Here is a 20740-nt window from a genome sequence, read left to right on the forward strand (position 1 = left end):
TGTTGGCAAATGCAGAGAAATTTTAACACTTGTGAATTACTACTGGTGAATGGATGGATGAAGCACAAGCTGGAATCAAGATATATCAATAACCTCAATATGCAGATGACACCACACTTATGGCAGAAAGTGAAGAACAACTAAAGAGCCTCTTGATGAAAGTGAAAGAGGAGAGTGAAAAAGTTGGCTTAAAACTCAACATTCAGAAAATAAGATCATGGCATCTGGTCCCATCACTTCTTGGCAAATCGATGGGGAAACAATGGAAACAGTGAAAGACTATTTTTTGGGGCTCCAAAATCACTTCAGATGGTGACTGCAGCCATGAAATTAAAAGACGCTTGCTCCTTGGAAGGAAAGTTATGACCAACCTAGACAGCATATTAAAAGGCAGAGACATGACTTTGCCAACAAAGGTCTGTCTAGTCAAAGTAATGGTTTTTCCAGTAGTCATGTATGGATGTGAGAGTTGGACTATAAAGAAAGCTGAGCGCCGAAAAATTGATGCTTTTGAAGTGTGGTGTTGGAGAAGACTCTTGAGTCCCATGGACTGCAAGGAGATCAAACCAGTCCATCCTAAAGGAAATCAGTCCTGAATATTCATTGGAAGGACTGATGCTGAAGCTCCAATACTTTGGCCACCTGATGCGAAGAACTGACTCATTTGAAAAGACCCTGATGCTGGGAAAGACTGAAGGCAGGAGAAGAAAAGGATGACAGGATAAGATGGTTGGATGGCATCACCAACTCAATGGACATGAGTATGAGTAAACTCCGGGAGTCTGGTGATGGACAGGGGGTGCTGGCATGCTGCAGTCCATGGGGTCACAAAGAGTCAGACATGACTGAGTGAATGGAACTACTGGTGAAAATGTAAAATGGTACAGCCATTATGGAAAAATTATGAACATTCCTCAAAAAACCATAAAAACAGAACTACCACATGATCTAACAATTCTACTTGTGTGTGTGTGTGTGTGTGTAAATAGTCCAAGACAGGATTGGGAAGAGCCATTTCCACATCCATGTTCACTGTTATTCACAACTGTCAAGAGAAGCAAGCAACCCAAATGTCCATCAAGGGATTAATGGATAAAGACAATGTGGTGTATGCAAAAAATGGCTTATGTGGCCTTAAAGGAAAGTTTATCACATGCTTCAATGTGAATGAACCTAAGAATTTCATGCTAAGTGAATCACACCAGTCAGAAAAGGATGAGTATCACCAGAAAAGGATATAGGTTTCCACTTATATAAGGTACTCATCTCACACATTCATATGAAGTATCCAAAGTAGTCAAATCATAAGGAAAGGTGACTGATAAAGGCTGGAGGAAGAGGGGAGGGGAAATTAACCTTTAATGGGTAGTTTCAGTTTTGCAAAATGAAAAGTTCTACAGATCTCTTGCACAACAATGTGAATACATTTAATACTGAATGTTCACTTAAAATGGTTAAACTTAATGTTAGACCTTCATTTTTTAATAATTATTTATTTTTGGCTGTGCCAGGTCTTCACGGCTGTGTACAGGCTTTCTTTAGTTGTGGTAAGCAGGGGGCTTCTCACTGTGGTGACTTGTCTTGTTGCGGGGCACAGGCTCTACGGTGAGTGGGCTTCAGTAGTTGTGGAACATGGGCTCAGCTGCCCTGTGGCATGTGGGATCTTCCCAGGCCAGGGATTGAACCGGTGTCCTTTGCATTGCAAGGCGAATTCTTAAACACTGGATCAACAGGGAAGCCAATGTTAGACTTTTAAAGAAGTAAATTATAGAGGGAACAGAATGCTGCTGGCAGATGCAAAAAACCCTTTAGAACAGTTTTGCTTTTATCCCTTGGATTCTACCCTCAGATATAGTGGGCCAGAAACTGTGCAGATGGTGCCTGGAAACCTGCATTTATTTAAAAGGCCTCCATGTGATTAGGTTCCTCTAACAGATTTCCTCCTTTAAGCAAAAATCTCTGATTTCAGGGTTATCAAGTAATTTACCCCAAAAGTTACCCAACTGAACTATTTGAACTTTCCTGAAGGGTGACCTTAGTCAACAGCCTGACTCATCTGTTTCAGACACTATTTATCACCTTGCATTCAGACCTCAACACCACAGCCAAGGTGGTAGCAGTCGTAAGAGCAGTCTGAGTCAAATGCATCCTAAAACATGAGATTACTCTTCAGCGAAGTCTAGGCTGACCAGAATTTAATTCAGATATCCAGAGAAATAAGCTTTCATCTTCTGTTCAAAGCAATCAACCCAGAATGCACTGTTAATTATAATCAGAGTAACTTAAGTTCTCCACCTCAAACTTTCACTGAAAAATTAAATTAGCATCATTACTGCTACATTGATTTATTACTTTCAATGTGTACCTCTCAAAAAAGGGTGGTTTGAAGATAGCAGTTCAAGTTTTTTCAAACTGCTGTGAGGAATGTATTGAGAAGCTTAATTCAATAGGAAGCCCTTCTACTCCAAAATATTTACCCTAAAAGGTTTTTGGCAAGGGGTTGTAAATTCCTTCAGTGTAAATTACTGATATTGCAATATGGTGCAATGATATAGTCAAGTAAGGCATGAGTTCTGGGAAAATTAATGCTGAGGTGTAATTTACTATTTTTGCAACTGCTCCCAGTCCTTTGCTGAAGATTTTATCATATAAAATTTGAGTGAAGGAAAGTAAGAATAGCAGAAAATACCAGTAGTCCTAAATGTCTTGCCCAATATTAACATTACAGATTGTAGTTTTCATACTTTCACATAGCTAAAATACATTTAGCTTTCCACAGTTAATAAACATTTACTCTTTACCTCCATTTACTACAATTTCCCATGTGAACCCATTTCCTTACTAAGAGTCCAGGTCTGTGATGAATTCTAAAGCAGAAAGGAAAGTCAATTTTAGAGCCCTGAAAGATCAAACTATCGTTCCTCACCAAAATTTCTTATTTTCTAACAGACTTCCTCCCCGTAGCTGCCATTTCTTTTAAAAAGGTTTTTGTCTGGTCCAGCATTTTAGTCCAGCAACTCTTAAGAAATTATAGAAACAGAAATAAAGGTCTATTTCTATTCAACATCATTTGAAATCTGAAAATTCTAGTAGAGAAACCTGCAGGTTAAACCTAATATACTACTCCCTCTTTTTATATTTCAACCTTAATTACTTTGTGAAGTAGTCAGTTTTAGAAAACATCACCTGTCTTATTCATTTGGATATCTGGACTATTGCTCTTCTCCAACATATTGTTAATCAGTCTTATTTAATCCAAGCCATGCCAGAAAAGATAAAAGCTTCTCAGTATTATGTACTTCATTCAGATTACACTGAAGGGAAATTCTACTAAGTGGCCTACAGGACAGTGGGAAATGTTAACAGACAGTGGGTTCCAGCTTGGAGTTAAAGCTTGGAAAGATGGGCCAATTTTGCTTCAAGTATGTTCTACTCCTTCATACCATATTAAAAAAATTCCAGATGGGCTGCAGATCTAAATATGAGAAGTAAAACAAAGTTTACAGGGAAAAAAGAACATCTTCATTACCTCCGGATGAGCAAAGATCATTTTAAACAAGACAGAAAAACCACGAACCATTAGTGAAAACACTGATAAATGAGACATTAAAATTATGAACTATTTTCTAAACTGTCATTAATAAAACGAAAAAGGAAACCAGAGGACAGAAAATGTTTGCAATATACATATTGGAGAGATAATTCATCTATAATATATTAAAGAACTCCTGCAAACTGAAAAATCATCCCTAAAGAAAAAGAAGTGGACTTGAACAAGCATTTCACAAAAGATAGCCAAATGGTGGATAAAGATATAAAAGGATGTTCAACTCCATTAGTCTGAAGGGAAATACACAGACCACTATACACCCACAAAACAGCTAAAATTAAAAAGACAACACAAATGTTAAATGAAGATATTGAGCAACTGCACCCTTATGCTGAATATATGCACCCTGTACCGTGTAGTCTCAAACTGTGTCTGACTCTCTGGACCCGGTGGACTGTGTAGCCCGCCAGGCGCCTCTGTCCATGGGGATTCTCTAGGCAGGAATACTCCAGTAGGTTGCCATCCCTCCTCCAAGGGATCTTCCTAACCCAGGAGTCAAACTCAGATCTCCCGCATTGCAGGCAGATTGCATTGCAGGCAGATTCTTTACCGTCTGAGCCACCAGGGAAGTCCAAGAATACTGGAACTGGCAGCATATCCCTTCTCCAGGGGAACTTTCCTAACCCAGGAGCTTTACTAAATACAGAAGCACTATATGTACCCTATGACTTAGCAGCTCCATTCCTCGGTGTGTGTATATCTAACAGGAGAGCATACATGCTGTTTACAAAAAGACATTTACACTAGTGTTCATAGCAATGTATTTGTATTAGCAAACTGGAAATTATTGATGTAAACAGTAGATTTGATAAATTGTGGTATATGGACACAAAAATACTATACAACACTGAGAACGAACTAAAAAAAACCCCAAACATAATGCTGACCAAAGGAGGCATATAATACATAACAAATGATTCCATGTTATAAAAAAAAACTAGGGAAAACCATGGTGTGTTAAAACTCAGGATAGTGGTGTTCCCTTAGCTGGAGAGCGGAATAGGTTATAATTGGAAGGAGGCACAGGGGGACTGCTGACTAGTTACATTCCTTAGATATGAAGGCTGGTTACATGATGGGATCAATTTGTCAAAATCTGAGATGTACTTACGACTTTCATAACTTTTATGACTGTAGCCTGCCAGGCTCCTCTGTCCATGGGAATTCTCTAGGCAAAAATACTTTAGTGGGCTGTCATGTCCTCCTCCAAGGGATCTTCCCGTCCCAGGAATTGAACCCTGGTCTCCTGCGTTCCAGGTGGATTACCATCTGAGCTTTGGCAGATTAGTATCACCCCTAAAAGTTCCGTCATGCCTCTCTGTAATCCACCATTCTCCCTTAACTCTCATCCTTTGCCTATCGTGTATGTATTTTCTGGTTTTATAGACATGAAATCTTATAGTATAGGACTTCTCATGGGGCTTATTATTGTTTGTTCTCCAGCACAATCATTTGTTGCGTGTGTCAATAGCAGTTCATCGTTCTTTTTTTAACTACCAAGTAGTATTCTATAGGATGAATACAGAGACTTGTTTTCAGTTCTGGAGCTATTGCAAAATAAAGCTTCTAAGAACGTATTCATGTAAAAGTCTTTGTATGGATATATTTCCTGTTCACTTGGGCAAACATATGAGTGGACTAGACTGGCTAGATCATATGAGAGATGTATTAACTTAGTGCTTCCCAGGTGGCTCCAGTGGTAAAGAACCTGCCTGCCAATGCAGGTGACATAAGAGATGCGGGTTCAACTTCTGGGTTGGGAAGATCCCCTGGAGTAGGAAATGGCAACCCATTCCAATATTCCTGCCTGGAAAATCCCATGGACAAAGGAGCCTGGCAGGCTATAGTCATAGGGTCACAAAGAGTCAGACACAACTGAAGCAATTTAGCAGGCACAGTAACTTATTAAGAAACTGCCAAACCATTTTCCCAAGTGGATACACTGTTTTCCATTTCCATCTGCAGTGCATGAAAATCCTGATTCCTTCACAGCTCTAGTCAGGGTGTGGTATCAAAATTATACAAACCCCAAAAGGAACTGTGATATGTGTTCCCTCTCTATTAACTAATTAGAATGTAATACTATGAATGTAAAGTATGAAAAAGGTTGGAATTATTTCTTGAATGTTAGAATACTCCAGTATAACCATCTGGGCCTAGATTTTTCTTTATGGGTGATTAAGTCAATTCATGCAGTGGTTATAGGACTATTAGGATTTCTATTTCTTCTTGCATCGATGTGGGAAGGTACTTTCCTAGGAATTTTCCTGTAATATGCTGCCTTTTAAATGTCTTTAGCATTGGTAGTGACGCCCTCTTAGGACATCTTAACTCCTACCATGCCCTTAGGTTTTATGTTTTATAAACCGTATAGTTATTTTATTCCAGTTTGTGAATGTCTTTTGACTGACTTTCTTCTATTTGCATTTTAGTGTAATTACTGAGGTTGGAGATGTGAGGCAAGTAAAAAGAAGGATTTTCTGGCTTCCTAACATTTATATCGTTAAATAAAAACAAAGCTACTAAAGATTATTCCATGGAAGAATTAAGGTTTAACTTCATTAAGCAATCTAAAGCTCACCATCTCTTCTACTTGAATAAAAATACATCAAATTGCTAGGGCACCATGTAATTTTAAATTGCCTATTAGACTATAATCTGAAATACTTTCTCCTCCAGCCTGGTTTGCTTAAAAACAAGGAGAAGAGAAAAAGATTCTGTCCTTAAGGTAAAGAATGGAAGATGAAGATTTTAAGGCTTACAGAGTGGTTACTATGTCTCAGACAGTTCTAAGTACTGTATATGTATTAACCCACTTAACCCTCACAATTACACCCATGAAGAGGTACCATTATTTTCTCCATTTTGGAAAGGCAAAAATATCAAACAGCTAGCTATTAGATGATGTTTGAACTCAAATCTAGACATGCCATAGGCAATGTACTAACCATTTCATTATGCATTACTCTTCTAGATGACTGATAACTCTTCTATGGGATTTAACGAATTCCAAGTATCTACAAAACTTACGACACTTAATCACAGATTCAACAAAACCAACATTCTGTCCCTGAAGGTATAATCTTTGCCATCACTTTAAGATCCATGCTGAAGCAGTAAAACAATTTCAGTTGATGAAAGTGCAAAAGTCGTTCTCGAACATTTAAAAGCAAGCAAGCTGCCTATTTATAAGCCTTTCTCCTCCTTCATTCGGATAACTAATTCTTAACCAAAAAAGCTTAAATTCAGGCGTTTTTGCCCAAGAACTCGGGGAGGAAACACTCCCTTCCCTTTATTAAGAACGGGTGCTAACTAACAAAGCTTCAACTCATTTAACGAGCCGGAGCAGAAAATTTTGTTATTCATTTTATGATTTGTTTTTTGCACATTAGTTCTTCCTGACAGTATTTCCTAGATAATCCTATCACAATCGTCTTACCAAAGGCATATCACCAACACGAGGGAGCTCTTCCATCTGTGAAATGGAGGAAATACTAAGCTTCCCCATATTTATAAGTAACTGCTTCCTAGAGTAGGGGCCATGTTACGACCTCTTAAGTGTCGCACAAAGCTCGAAAAATGAAACTGGTCACATTTTAGCTAACACGAGGTTTTCCTACGGGAGATTCCTTCAAGTGAGACCGCCTTAAAAGTCCCAGCAGCACGTGTCCGCCTAGATTCCCTTCTCCAGTTGCTTTTTGTCAGGAAAAGCGGCGAGCGCAGCCAACATTCCTGAAACGCCCATTGGCCTACACCCCGGGGCAGGCTCCGGGTCCGGCCCAGCAGCTCTTTGGTCGCTGCCTTTCAATGAAGCGGCCGCGCCGGCTCCTCCGCCTCAAGGCACACTAGCGGCACTTATGCACCCAGGAGCCTAGAATGACGAGAGATGTCTAGTGGTCCGAGCGCCCGGGAGGGGAAGCCGGCCCCGCCACCATCGGGGTCGCTCGCGTCATCTGCGCTGGGATCGAGACCACTGCAAGCCTTATCCTTTTCTGCGCGGTCGCCCAGCTCTCTCGCATGACTGCCCGGGGTGGGAGGCTGGAGCCCCAGATTCCTTTGCAGGATTAGGCATTAAAGGTATTATGTCCGAGCTCCGACCCGCCTCTAGCCCGTAAACGCAGGCTAGCCTCATTCCACTCTGGACTCCGCCGACTCGGTAACAGGTTACACAGCCCAAGGTCAAGAGACTCGGGCGCCAGCCTCGGTGGGCTCTCCGGCCGTCTTCCCGGGCAGCCCCGAAAGGGCTCTGGTGCAGAGCACATTAGGGCGGCGGTGCGGCCCAGCCACTGCGGCACAGCTGCTCCCGCCCAATCCCCGCCGCCCGGGCGCCACATGCTGCCAGCGCCGACCACGGGCGGGGAGGCCTGTTAGTCAGCCCCTCGGCCCCAGCCGGGCCGCCCCCCACCCCCCCCAACACACACCCCTTCCCGCCGCACGCGAGAGGACGAATCCGGCTCCCGATCCGCTCCGCTCCCTCCCTCCTCCACTCCCGAGGCGGACACGCCCGAATTAGCGCCTGACTAAGCCCGCCGAGCCACACCTGCCGGGAGGGAGCCCGCGCGGCCTCCACCTCCGGACACCCCACCCAGGGTCCCCGACCGCCAAATCTGGCCGATGGGGAGTAAGTCGGGAGGTGAGGGCCGCTAAACTACCCGGAACGGCGCTGCCCGCCGGCCCGCACGCCGCGCCGGGGACGTTACCTGAGCACGCGGCTGCGCCGGCCTCCTCCCCTCCCCCCGGGCAGCGCCCGGCCCGGCAACGGTGGCGGGAGAAGCTGGATCGGGCCCCGCGTGGACCTTTGGCTGCTCACCCCCAGCGCCGGGGCCCTTTCCACGACTGCCAAAACGACCTCCCGCACGCGGACCTGCCCCCACCTGAAGACTATGGGAACCCAACCCTCGGCCCCCAGCCTCAGGCTGGTGCCTCCCAGGCGGCGACAGTCCCCCAGACTCGACTGTGGGCGAGAGCCCCGAGCACCCACCTTGGGATGGTGCGAAGATCCCCAGATCCTTGGTTTGCGTCGGGTTGCTGCCTGGAGAACCAAACCTCCAGCAGTTTCTCGGTCCCTTCGAAAAAATGTGCAGCTTCCATCACCGTGAGACTAGCGAACAACCAACAACCACAGAAAATCAACTAAATTAAATCTCTTCTCCCGCCGCCGCCGCCGCCGCTGCGGATTGTTCCAGCTGTGTTACTAAAGTTCAGGTTCCTTTTTTTTTTTTGCTATAATTTTATATTAACTTTTTTTAAAAAAAGGATTAATAAAATTTTCCCGGCTTTGTGTGTGTGGGTGAGCGAAAGTTGAACGTGAGTCTGTTGGAAATAGAGGCAGATACAGCTCAGTCTCTTGTAGTCCGCTGTTTCCCCGTTAGAGAGAGTAGAGCGAGCGCTAGCTAATGTCGCCGGCCATACTGTGGGAGCGAGAGCACTGCGTGAGCACCGAATTTATATACCCCGGCTAATCCCAAAAGAACAGGAAGTGACGCAACGTCCCGCCCTTGCAGCTGATTGCTCCAGGATCCTGTCAATCACCAGCCGCCCAGTTGCGGCTGGCTGGCCGCCCGCCCGCTAGCAGCGCGGGGAGCAGCCAGCCGCGTTGCGGTTCAGGGTTCGGGGTGGCCGCTGGGCGGGAGTCGGCGATCTGTTGTCCTACTGGGGACTAAGAGCCTGGGGTCGAATGCGGAGTGGGTGGGAGAGCGGGGACGTAGGGAGGGAAGACTGTGTAGCGCTGCGTAAAGCAACTGGTTATAGCGGGGAACAAGGGTGGGTCCTCTAGAGAGTTGGCGGGGTTCGGCGGGGGCTGTGGCCACTGCTGGGATGGCGTGGTCGTTTTGATCCCGTGCACTTCGCCGATATTGCTGAGGTACTCGGCCATTCTCTTAAGTGTGCTTCCCCAAGGCGAACGAAGCCAGGCATTAAAACTCTACATTAGTCCGTGACGCACACGTTGCCAAAGGGTCGGATTAGAAGGCGCTTTAATTCTGATCACGCTTTAGCTGATGTGCGGATGAACGCAGTTCTCGGTCGATTTACACAATAGCCAGAAGCGTTGTCTCCCTATTCAAAAAGGGAAAAGCAACGTGGCGCCCAGCCTTGAAGGGCTCCGGCTTTTACCTACCTCCCACCATGTGGCTCGCCAAGCCTCGGAGTTGGCCGAGCTCAGTAGCTGCCGTGAAGCACTGGCAACAACGTGCTCAATTAGGTCAACTGGTGGGAATTTATTCTGCAAAACTGTTTCTAGAACCTGCTTTATTAAATAGAATCTGAAATTGGGGCGTAAATGGGTAGGGGAAAGAGAGGGGATTATATGAAATCATCTCTGTGAAACTCTTGAATATTGTGAAGCGCTATAGCATTTAAAGAATGGTCATTCAACAAAAAATGGTAAAAATTAAATATCTGAAATTGAGTGGAAATTAAGGATTCAGAGTGATGATCACTCGTGATTTAGAGTCATGAATCTAATTTCAGTGATCAAGTAAAATGAAAAAGTTATCAAGTAGTAGTCAAACAGTTTGACCCCAGGTGGCAAAATTGTGGTAACAAAGTTGTGACTTTTACTTAGAAATATGGGAGAAAAAAACCCAACCTGACATAAAAATCAGCACTGTTACCAGACAAAGGATTTTTCCTTATCATCTTTGCTGCTACGCTACGTCGCTTCAGTCGTGTCCGACCCTGTGTGACCCCAGAGACGGCAGCCCACCAGGCTCCCCTGTCCCTGGGATTCTCCAGGCAAGAACACTGGAGTGGGTTGCCATTTCCTTCTCCAATGCATGAAAGTGAAAAGTGAAAGTGAAGTCGCTCAATCGTGTCCGACTCTTAGCGACCCCTCCGTCCATGGGATTTTCCAGGCAAGAGTACTGGAGTGGGTTGCCATTGCCTTCTCCCCTTATCATCCTTAGAGAAAGACTTATTCAACTACAAGTGAAATAAGACAATGTTGTAAGCATGAAAAACTTAATGAAGAAGATGTAGTTTGAGTGTGTACTCTAAATTCCCTGCTGGGTAGTTAGTACTTGTCTTACAAGAACATGAATTTGTTCACATTTCTATGTCAAATCTGTTGAAAGAAACTTTTGTGCAGAAGGTGATACATACAGCTACTCTTGCCATGTTTTTAAAAGCATCCAACTCAGACTGGGGATTGGGACAAAAGATAATGACTTGCTCATTTTATTATAATAATAATTCAAAGAATGTGGTGGTTATACTTGGAATAAAGATAAAAGAGGTATTTATGTGTTTTACAAGCTATTCAATTATTTGATGGTTGCTTATTGAAATGAAGACTTAGTCTACTAAACCACCTCAAACACTAATTGTGGTATAAACATAATTTGGCTTGTAATTGCTTATAATTAGTTGCTTTTCCATTACTATTATGCTTTTTCCCAATGTAATTTTAAGTGAATATAAAAGTGCCAAGAATCTTGGCAAGGTAAGGCCTTGTTAATTTGATACAGAATAATTTAAATGCTGTCTACCAACTGAACTGATCTTTTGTAAAATATCTTTCTTAAGCATCATTACTGTCATGAAGGTCAAAGTCTCTTGTACTAATTACCAAGTTAGTCAGTTAATCTAACTATTTCACTGAACTTAATATGTCCAAAACACATCTGTCATTCTTTTATCATCAGCCCTGTTTCTATCATTGAAGATCTTTCCCACTTCACCAGTCTAAAAACAAAAAATTCTTAACATTTTTTTGCTTTGCACATGAAGGATTGCCTAAAGAACTTAAAGTGAGTCCCATCCCCCAGACCTTCTTAAGGCACCTCAAATTGTGCTCCTTATCCCTCATTCTCTTTAGTAATCCTTCTATTGAAATCTTATTGAAATTTAAAAAAAATCCTTACTTGATCCCACTTCTGCCTTCAGCTAACACCCAATTTTTCTGCCCTCCTTCACAGCAAAACTCCCTAAAAGACATGTCTATACTTTCCGTCTCTAACCTCATCTTTTCTTCAAACCCTTGAAATGGATATTTCTCAAAGCCCACATCTTGTCAAAGCTAGTGGCTCAAATAATGGTGTCAGTCCTCATTTAACTCGTTCAGTAGCTTGTGATACAACTAACTATACCCTCCTTCTTGAAACAATTCTCTCGACTTTTGTGACACATCTCTTCTTTGGTTTTCCTTTGACACATGTAGATCCTATCCAACACTCCAACGCCCTTGGCTTCCTCTCTGCTACTTCTCCATGTGCACTTTCTTCCTGAGTGACCTGCATGGCTTTGTGACATCCATACGCTGCTGCTGCTGCTGCTAAGTCGCTTCAGTCGTGTCCGACTCTGTGCGACCCCATAGACGGCAGCCCACCAGGCTCCCCCGTCCCTGGGATTCTCCAGGCAAGAACACTGGAGTGGGTTGCCATTTCCTTCTCCAATGCATGAAAGTGAAAAGTGAAAGTGAAGTCGCTCAGTTGTGTCCGACTCTCAGCAACCTCATGGACTACAGCCTACCAGGCTCCTCCGTCCATGGGATTTTCCAGGCAAGAGTACTGGAGTGGGGTGCCATTGCCTTCTCCATCCATATACTAATGACTTTCAAATCTGTATCTCCAGCCCAATCATCTCGTTTGAATTCCAGATCTTTGGGACACTTGCCTACCTGACGTTTCTGTTTGAATGTCTAATAAGCATCTTGAAGCTAATGTGGCTAAGACAGCCATTCCTTTTCATGCAAAACTTGCCTGCTCTTCACAAAAAGAAAAATAAAATACCCAGCTGTCCTCCATTCAAGCTTTCTGGCTGACCTCTCTGCTCTGCTCTTGTTTGTGTATGGTCCATCCTTCTAGCAGCAACTATCTCATTAAATAGCAGTTGCTCAAGCCCAAAGTTACCCTTGATCCCACTCTTTCCTGCTTTCCTACCAATCCAATCTATCATTAGCCTTGTTGATGATATTCCTAAAACATTTCAAGTGTTTCTTTTCTATCTTCACTACTACCTGAGTTGAGAACACTGAAATTCATTCCCCTGGACTACTGCAGTAGTTTTCTAAACAATCTCTCTTCTTACACTTTGGTCCTCTCAGATGATTTACCACTGAGCAGCAAGAGTGATTTTTTAAAGTCCAATTATGACACTTCTCTTATTTTAATATTATAAAATTCTCCAATGGTTTCCCATAACACTTAAAATAAAAATGCCCTACCTTAGCCTTGAAACCTCTATATGATCTGGTCCCAGACTAATTCTCCAAGCTCATCTCTACCATTCATTCTCTGTTCCCAGCCATACCAACTGTATGCCAATAAAAAAATTTTTTTAATAAAAATATAAAATTTGCATTTTCTGAGGATAAATATTTATAGAAATTCAGTTATTTTGCTTATTGCTTATGGTAAGGTTTTAAGTAGTATGTATGGGAAGTATGTTCTTTTGAATATTTAATTTATAAATTCTTAGAGAAAATTAGCCCTATTCTCCCCTCACCCCAGGTCTAAGGGTTAATAATCAGAAAGCAGAATCAAGTTTATATCCCAGAGTTTGGAGGCTTCTACTCAGTAGAAACGCAGTAGCTCAAGTGAAAGAACTCACCTACAGACATTTGAGGCTCATTTCAATTAAAAATAAACACAACTTGGTCTTCCTATGGTGAGATCCACAAGACCAGAAATCAATAGCTTACCATCTGTTTTGTGGTGCTTCACACTTAAATACTAATAGCCAACTATCAGTCATTTGAAGAAAGCCTTCAATGTTTGAAAAGAGACCAAAGTAAATATTAATAGGAAAAAAAGGAAAACAAAAAGGAAAATAATTATAGGAAGTAGAAACAAACTTCTAAGAAAAAAAGACCATAATTATACTCCATAGGGATGAGAGAAGATAGTTTATCCATAAAAACGAAACCAAACAAAAACGGAATACTAAATAAAGAAACATTCAAAGATGTTTGTTTGAAACAAAACAACAAAAATAAAAGAAAACAGTGCTTGGAAATTAAAAACAGGATAGCTGACAGTGTTTAAAAAAAAGAAAAAAAGGTGGGGGATAAATTTAATGTAGTCTCTGAGAAAGTAGGAAAAGCCAGAGTTGAAAGATAGGAGAGAAAAGATAGAACATTAGTTGACAAATACAAGAGTCCCCAAACTCAAATAATAAGAGTTCTAGAAAGAAAGAAGAGGGAGGAGGTGATTATCAAAGAAATAATAATAAAAATTTCAGAACAGAAGGACATTGATTGAAAGGACTCCCCTTTTACCTCATACAATTAAAAAAAAAAAAAATCCAGACCAAGATACATAATTGTGAAATTTCAGAATACTTTGGATAAAGATTTTAAAAGTTTCCAAGACCAAAAAAAGGGTCAAAATCAGAAGATAAAGAATCAGAGAGCACTGGACTTTTAAATAGTAACATTGGAAGCTTAAAGACAGGGGAGCAACATCTTTAAACTTTTCAGGAAAATGTATTTTTACCTGAGAACTCTATACCTAGTCTCAAGCAGTACCTAGACTGGCTTTTTTTCATTTTTCTTTTTTGTCAATTATTTATTCTTTTGTTGAGGTATAACTAACATATAACATTATATTAGTTTCGGGTGTACAATACAATGATTTTATATTTATATGCATTGTAAATAAGTCTAGTTATCATTCGCTACCATCAATAGTTACAAATAATTTCTTTTCTTTTATGATGAGGACTTTTAAGATTGACTCTTTAGCAACTTTCAAATATGTAATACAGTATTACTTTATTAATTATAGTTGCCATGCTGTACATAATTAGTGCCTTAGTTTCTTGATAGACACTGTGCTAAACTGAATGCAAAGCACTAGTAAAAGCAAATTGTTACTACAACTTATTATAACCTATTAAAAGTTAATTAACAAAAGCAAGTGATCCTTATAAACTATTAAAAATCTGAAGCCAAATGTGATTGTTCTGTTTTCATCACAGATACAATGGTATTATAGTTAGGGTGTGTGTGCATTCTAAGTCTCTTCAGTCATGTCTGACTCTTTGTGACGCTATGGACTATATAGCCTGTCAGGCTCCTCTGTCTATGGAACTCTCCAGGCAAGAATACTGGAATGGGTTGCCATGCCCTCCTTCAGGGGATTTTTGCTACCCAGGGATTGAACTGGTATCTCTTATATAACTTTCCTGCATTGGCCAGTGGGTTCTTTTTACCACTAGCGCCACCTGGGCAATGGAACCAAAATATTAAAGAATTAAGTTCTGTTCATGGCTTTTTCTCTTGTACTCTTCTTGTTTGAGAAAGACAATTAAAGGAATAATTGGATCAATAAACTATCAGTATTGATATGTTGGGCTTCCCTGGTGGCTCAGTTGGTAGAGAATCCACCTGCAATGTAGGAGACCTGGGTTCAATCCCTGGGTTAGGAAGATCTCCTGGAAAAGGGTATGGCAACCCACCCAGTATTCTTGCCTGGAGAATCCCCATGGACAGAGGAGCCAGGCGGGCTACAGTCCATGGGGTCACAAAGAGTTAGACACAACTGAGCAATTAAGTACACGTTGATGTGTTCTCTCTCTTAGGATGTCTTTGTTTGGAGCTTTAGAACAAAAGCTATTCTGGCACCTGGAAACAGGTTTTAGTTGGTTACCCAAAGCTTCCTCTCATCCTGGACACTAGAAAATTCCTTGGGAAACAAGTAGCCTTAGTATACCCACCTCCCATTTTTAATAGACTAAGCTATAGTTGCCATATACCAGAATCCTACCTTGTTTTGGAATAAGGAGAATATGCTGATATGATTAGACTCTTCTGTCTTCCATAGCCTGAACTTCCAACTTGAAAGAAACAAAAAAACAACTGAGAAAGTCCAACTTCCAACATATCCTGTATCTGGGAACTTGAGATAGTAATTGTTTCATTCTTACTCACATGCCCTCCTGGGAGAGTCAGCCCCACCCACAGTCCATGGTAGGGGCAGCCCTATGGGCATTAGACCTTGTCTCCTAAGCCACAGCTGATTGGAACAGAGGAGAACACCAGGTTTTTTTGTGTGTGTGTGATCAGTTGAATCTAGAGACCTAGATACTGAGTTTCTCCATGGAGGGTGTAGAGCATAAAGTGAGGTGGAGTCGGGACAGGCAGTCATTTTTATGCCTTATGCATGCAAATAAAGACAGAAAACTGGTCTTCAGAAATACCCCATAACCTAGATGTACCAAAGGAAGCAAAGATCATACAGCCTTAGAGAAAGAAAACAGTGGTCTGTCAGATATGACCATTTCTATATTTATGTTTGGGATCCATGAGATTTCCCTCTGGATTTCTAACTTAGTGCTTTTTACATGAATTAATTTAATATAGCTTCTTTTTGCTTATAACCAAAGAATCTTTGACTCGACAGTTGTTAAATATGCATTTTTGGAACCCCACACTTTTTCATTTTCATACCTCTTGTAACCCATGTTAAGTTGGTTGTGGGCATGGAAATATCAGAGAGGAGAAGACATTTCCTTTGCAATGTCCCATAGAAGAGATGCCTGGATCCTTCTAGTCACAGGGATTCAGAGCTTTTCAGCAGTTCTGGTAGATGCTAGAAGAAACCAGATGACCAGCCACCTGACTAATAACTTATATAATTGGATACCGTTTATCAATTTATAATTATGTCAAACTATAATTTGGGAGTAAATATTGTTATAAAGTTATTAAATGTGTTATGGTTTGTTATTATTTCAGTACTGTTTTGGAAAATAAATCTATTAAATCTTAGTTGCAGGTTCTTAACCATCAGTTTTTCTGTAGATTTAATACATACAGTTACAGGTTTTTGTTTTTTTTTTAATATTTTAAGTATTTATTTGACTGTGGTTGGTCTTAGTTGCCACATGTGGGAGCTAGGATCTAGTTCCCTGACAAGGGATTGAACCCAGGCCCCCACACTGGGAGCTCAGAATCTTAGACACTGAACCACCAGGGAAGTCCCCAGTTACAGTTATTTAAGTATACATGCACATTTTTAGAAGTTCTTCACTTACTTCCTTGGTCTCAGGATTCTTAAAATTCTGTTGAAAAATAAGGAATTTTGCAAAAAACAAATTGAATGTGATTAAACTATCAACCTTGTTAGATTTTATCTGCTAGAGAGAGCAGATTCTAAAACTATAGTAGGGGGATTTCCCTGGACTTCCCTAGTGGCTAAGATTCCACTCCCAATGCAGGGGGCCCAAGGTTCCATCCCTGGTCAGGGGACTAGATCCCACATATTGATACTAAGAGTTCACATGCTGCATTCTGTGTATAGTAGTGAACCCATGCAGTTCAAAATCATGTTGTTCAGGGATCAACTGTATATACTTTGTGTGTATGTGCTCAGTCGCTCAGTTGTGTCCAACTCTTTGTGACCAGGTGCCTTGGTCCATAGAATTTTCCAGACAAGAATACTGGAGTGGGTTGCCATTTCCTCCTCCAGGGCATCTTTCCGACACAGGGATCAAACCTGTGGCTTCTGCGTCTCCTGCATTGGCAGGCGGATTCTTTACCACTGAGCCACCTGGGAAGCCCAAGTATATACTTTCCTCACTCAGAATTATGATTAATTAATAATTAACACTCAAGGAGTATTTACTTTATCGACTCAGATTTACACTTACGTCTAAGGAGTTATATAGAAAGGAGTCATTCCTTTCCCTTTTGCACTCATTTATTTTCCTTTTCGTGTACCTTAGTGACTTACATGAAAGTGAATTGTAACTCATTTAAATTCTAGTCTCCAGTGTGAAATAGTTTATTGCTTAACTCAACAAGGCTCTAACCGGGAGTGTGAGAAGGGGAGTGTCAGCATTTCCCAACAGCAAGGTCTTTAGCAATTAAGGCGTGGTACTAAAGAGCCCCATTCCAGTAAAACATGTTCCTGCTCTGCATCTTCTACTATGCAGTAAACAAATACGTTTGTTCTAATCCTTAAATAAAGGGAAAAAACTAGAAAAAAAAAAAAAAAAAAACACTATCCAAAACCAAAAGTCATCTATAGCCTCAGAAATTTCCTGGACATAAACTATCAGTCACTGGATTTTCCTTCATCCCTGCCAAGTTCCACAGCCTCTGAGCAGGTTTCCCAACAGGAGATGAGAGAGGAGGGGCAGGCAAATGTTGCTAAGTAACACACAGGGTACAGTTGTGCAGTGGGCCTATCAGATGACACAATCTTGAGCTTTGTGCTGGTTCACAATCATTCCACGAAGTAATACAAGAGCTGCAGTATTATGTAGATACAGAGAGGCAAGATAGATCATTCTTAACCCCAATAGTTACTTCTGAAAGATCACGTAATTTAAGAAAGATACGGTTACTTACACCTATGAATTTTTTTTGTTAGTCTTATTTTTCCCTGGAACATTTTCAGGGGTAGGTATCATCTTTTCGTATTTGTGAATTAACAAATTAGTTCAATCACTTATTCATTCAACAACTATTCATCCAGTACCTATTAAAGCATTGTTACAACTTAAGTATTAAAATTGAGACTCACTGATATCATGAATTTTCTTTAGAAGTTGGTTATAAAAATGAAAAAGAAAAAAAAAGAGGGAAAAAGCATAAAGATCAAAATCAGCAATTCCTTAAAATATTTATTATTGTTGTATTTTATTTTTAAGCTTAGAATGTATGCTTTTATTTGATATGCTATGGGTTACAAAAACAGGTTTTTCCCAATTATTATGGAACTCCAAACATGAATAGCTACATAATACACATTGGAAAAGACATTGTTATAGAAGCATTTACCAGAATTCCCTTTTAAACAAGGCACTGTTTTGTAATCCAATTTATACACATTTTAAAAAGCATAGTATTGTCTAAAGTGACCTGTGCCTGTTATTTACTTATACATATTTATCCCCTATTCTATACCTAGGATAAGTTTACTTTTTTGGCGGGGGAACAAATTTATTATGCCTAAAATATATACACAATGCTAATATTTATTGAACATCTAATTTATACAACCTGGAGTGATGTTAATTACGCATGCTTTGTCTCCTTTACGTTTTAAGAAGTAGATACTGTCATCATCTCCACTTTACAGATAGTAAAACTAAGGTTAAGTAAATTGTGTAAAGTCATAAAGCTTGAGTTACCAGAAGCAGACCTGGGCAGTCTGTCTCTAGAACCCTCCCTATTAATCACTATACTATACAAATCCCCATTAGCTTCATTGTATTTACTGATCAAAATTTCATATGGTACATTGAGATGTTTCTAAGACTTAAGAGTGTTGACTAAAAAAAAAAAAATTAAAAAAAAAAAGAGTGTTGACTAGAGAACTCTATCTTCCCTCCATTCTTTCCCTCTGGTAATCAGAAGTTCGTTTTGAGTCTATGAGTCTGTTTCTGTTTCCTACACAAGTTTATTTGTGTAATTTCAGATTCTGCATACAAGAAATGTCATACAGTAATTGTCCTTCTCTGACTTACTTCACTTAGCATAACACTGATTCACTGAGTCTTGACTGGGCCCAGGAATCTCATTGCTAACCATCTCTTAGGTAAGTCTTACTATTTGGGGTAGGAAATCTCTCTGCTATGTCTGTTTTCATACATTCTCTTTGTCTTTGGCATTCTGAAGTTTCATCATGATATGACTAAGTATGGATTTTGGCTAGGCACAAGTTCTTTTTATTCTACTTAAAATTGATTGAGATTCTTGGACATGTGGATTAATGTCTGTGGTAGGCAGAATAATGAACCCTCAAAGATGTCCATGTCATAATCTTCAAAACCTGTGACTCTTAGGTTACTTGACATAGACAGATTAAGGTTGCAAATGAAAATAAGATTGCTAATCAGATGACTTTAGAGAGAGTATCTTGGATTATCCAGGTGGGCCCAATTTAATCACAAAGGTCCTTCATCATGGAAAAGGAAGGCAGAAAAGGAAGGGTCAGATATGAGAAAAACTTGACCTGCTGTTGCTACTTCTGAAGATGGAGGAAGAGGGCTGGGAACCAAGGAATACAGGCAGCCTCTAGCAGCCGCAGGGCTTCCCAGGTGGCTCCGTGATAAAGAATCCACCTGCCAATGCAGGATCCTCAGGAGATGTGGGTTTCATCCCTGGCTTGAGGGAATCCCCTGGAGAAGGGCATGGCAACCCACTCCAGTATTCCTGCCTGGAGAATCCCATGGACAGAGGAGCCTGACAGGCTACAGCCCCTAAGGTCACAAAGAGTTGGACACAGCTGACCAACTGAGCACACACACACACAGAAGCTGCAAAAGTCAAGAAAACAGATGCCCTCCTGGAGACTCCAGAAAGGAACACAGACCTGCCAATATCTTGCTTTTAGCCCAGTGAGATGCGAACTGGACTTCTCACCTACAGAATTTTAAGATAATAAATTTGTGTAGTTTTAAGCCATTATGGTATGCTAATTTGTTATTAAATACATTGTGGTTCAGTTCAGTTCAGTTGCTCAGTCGTGTCCGACTCTTTGCGACCCCATGAACCACAGTTGCCAGGCCTCCCTGTCCATCACCAACTCCCGGAGTACACCCAAACCCATATCCATTGAGTCGGTGATGCCATCCAACCATCTCATCCTCTGTCGTCTCCTTCTCCTCCTGCCCTCAATCTTTCCCAGCATCAGGGTCTTTTCCAATGACTCAGCTCTTTGCATCAGGTGGCCAAAGTATTGGGGTTTCAGCTTCAACATCAGTCCTTCCAATGAACAGCCAGGACTGATCTCCTTTAGGATGGACTGGTAGGATCTCCTTGCAGTCCAAGGGACTCTCAAGAGTCTTCTCCAACACCACAGTTCAAAAGCATCAATTCTTTGGGGCTCAGCTTTCTTTATAGTCCAACTCTCACATCCATACATGACCACTGGAACAACCATAGCCTTGACTAGATGGACCTTTGTTGACAAAGTAATGTCTTTGCTTTTTAATATGCTGTCTAGGTTGGTCATAACTTTCCTTCCAAGGAGTAAGCGTCTTTTAATTTCATGGCTGCAATCACCATCTGCAGTGATTTTGGAGCCCCCCAAAATAAAGTCAGCCACTGTTTCCCCATCTATTTCCCATGAAGTGATGGGACCGGATGCCATGATCTTCGTTTTCTGAATGTTGAGCTTTAAGCCAACTTATTCACTCTCCTCTTTTCACTTCCATCAGGAGGCTCTTTAGTTCTTCTTT

General features: G+C 41.2%; 1 protein-coding gene and 1 long non-coding RNA gene across 3 annotated transcripts in view; one reads left to right on the forward strand and one right to left on the reverse strand.

The window, feature by feature from the left end:
- LOC147365838 (uncharacterized) overlaps nt 1–20740 on the forward strand; it is an 85709-nt gene that overhangs the window by 58423 nt on the left and 6546 nt on the right. The gene's annotated exons all lie outside the window — the stretch shown is intronic.
- AMD1 (adenosylmethionine decarboxylase 1) overlaps nt 1–20740 on the reverse strand; it is a 55252-nt gene that overhangs the window by 12562 nt on the left and 21950 nt on the right. The window contains exon 1 of one of the 2 annotated variants that reach the window (XM_086317323.1): nt 8592–9031. The exons of the other annotated variant lie outside the window; for it this stretch is intronic. Within the exon in view, the coding sequence (XP_086173449.1) occupies nt 8592–8701 (110 nt within the window). The 5' untranslated portion in view covers nt 8702–9031. Of the gene's footprint in view, nt 1–8591; nt 9032–20740 lie in introns of those variants that run through there. 2 annotated transcript variants of the gene reach the window in all.

Source organism: Bos grunniens, chromosome 9, assembly GCF_055505025.1.
Source record: "Bos grunniens cultivar Pamir isolate PY7600 chromosome 9, Bosgru_T2T1.0, whole genome shotgun sequence".
Taxonomy (NCBI): Eukaryota; Metazoa; Chordata; class Mammalia; order Artiodactyla; family Bovidae; genus Bos; species Bos grunniens.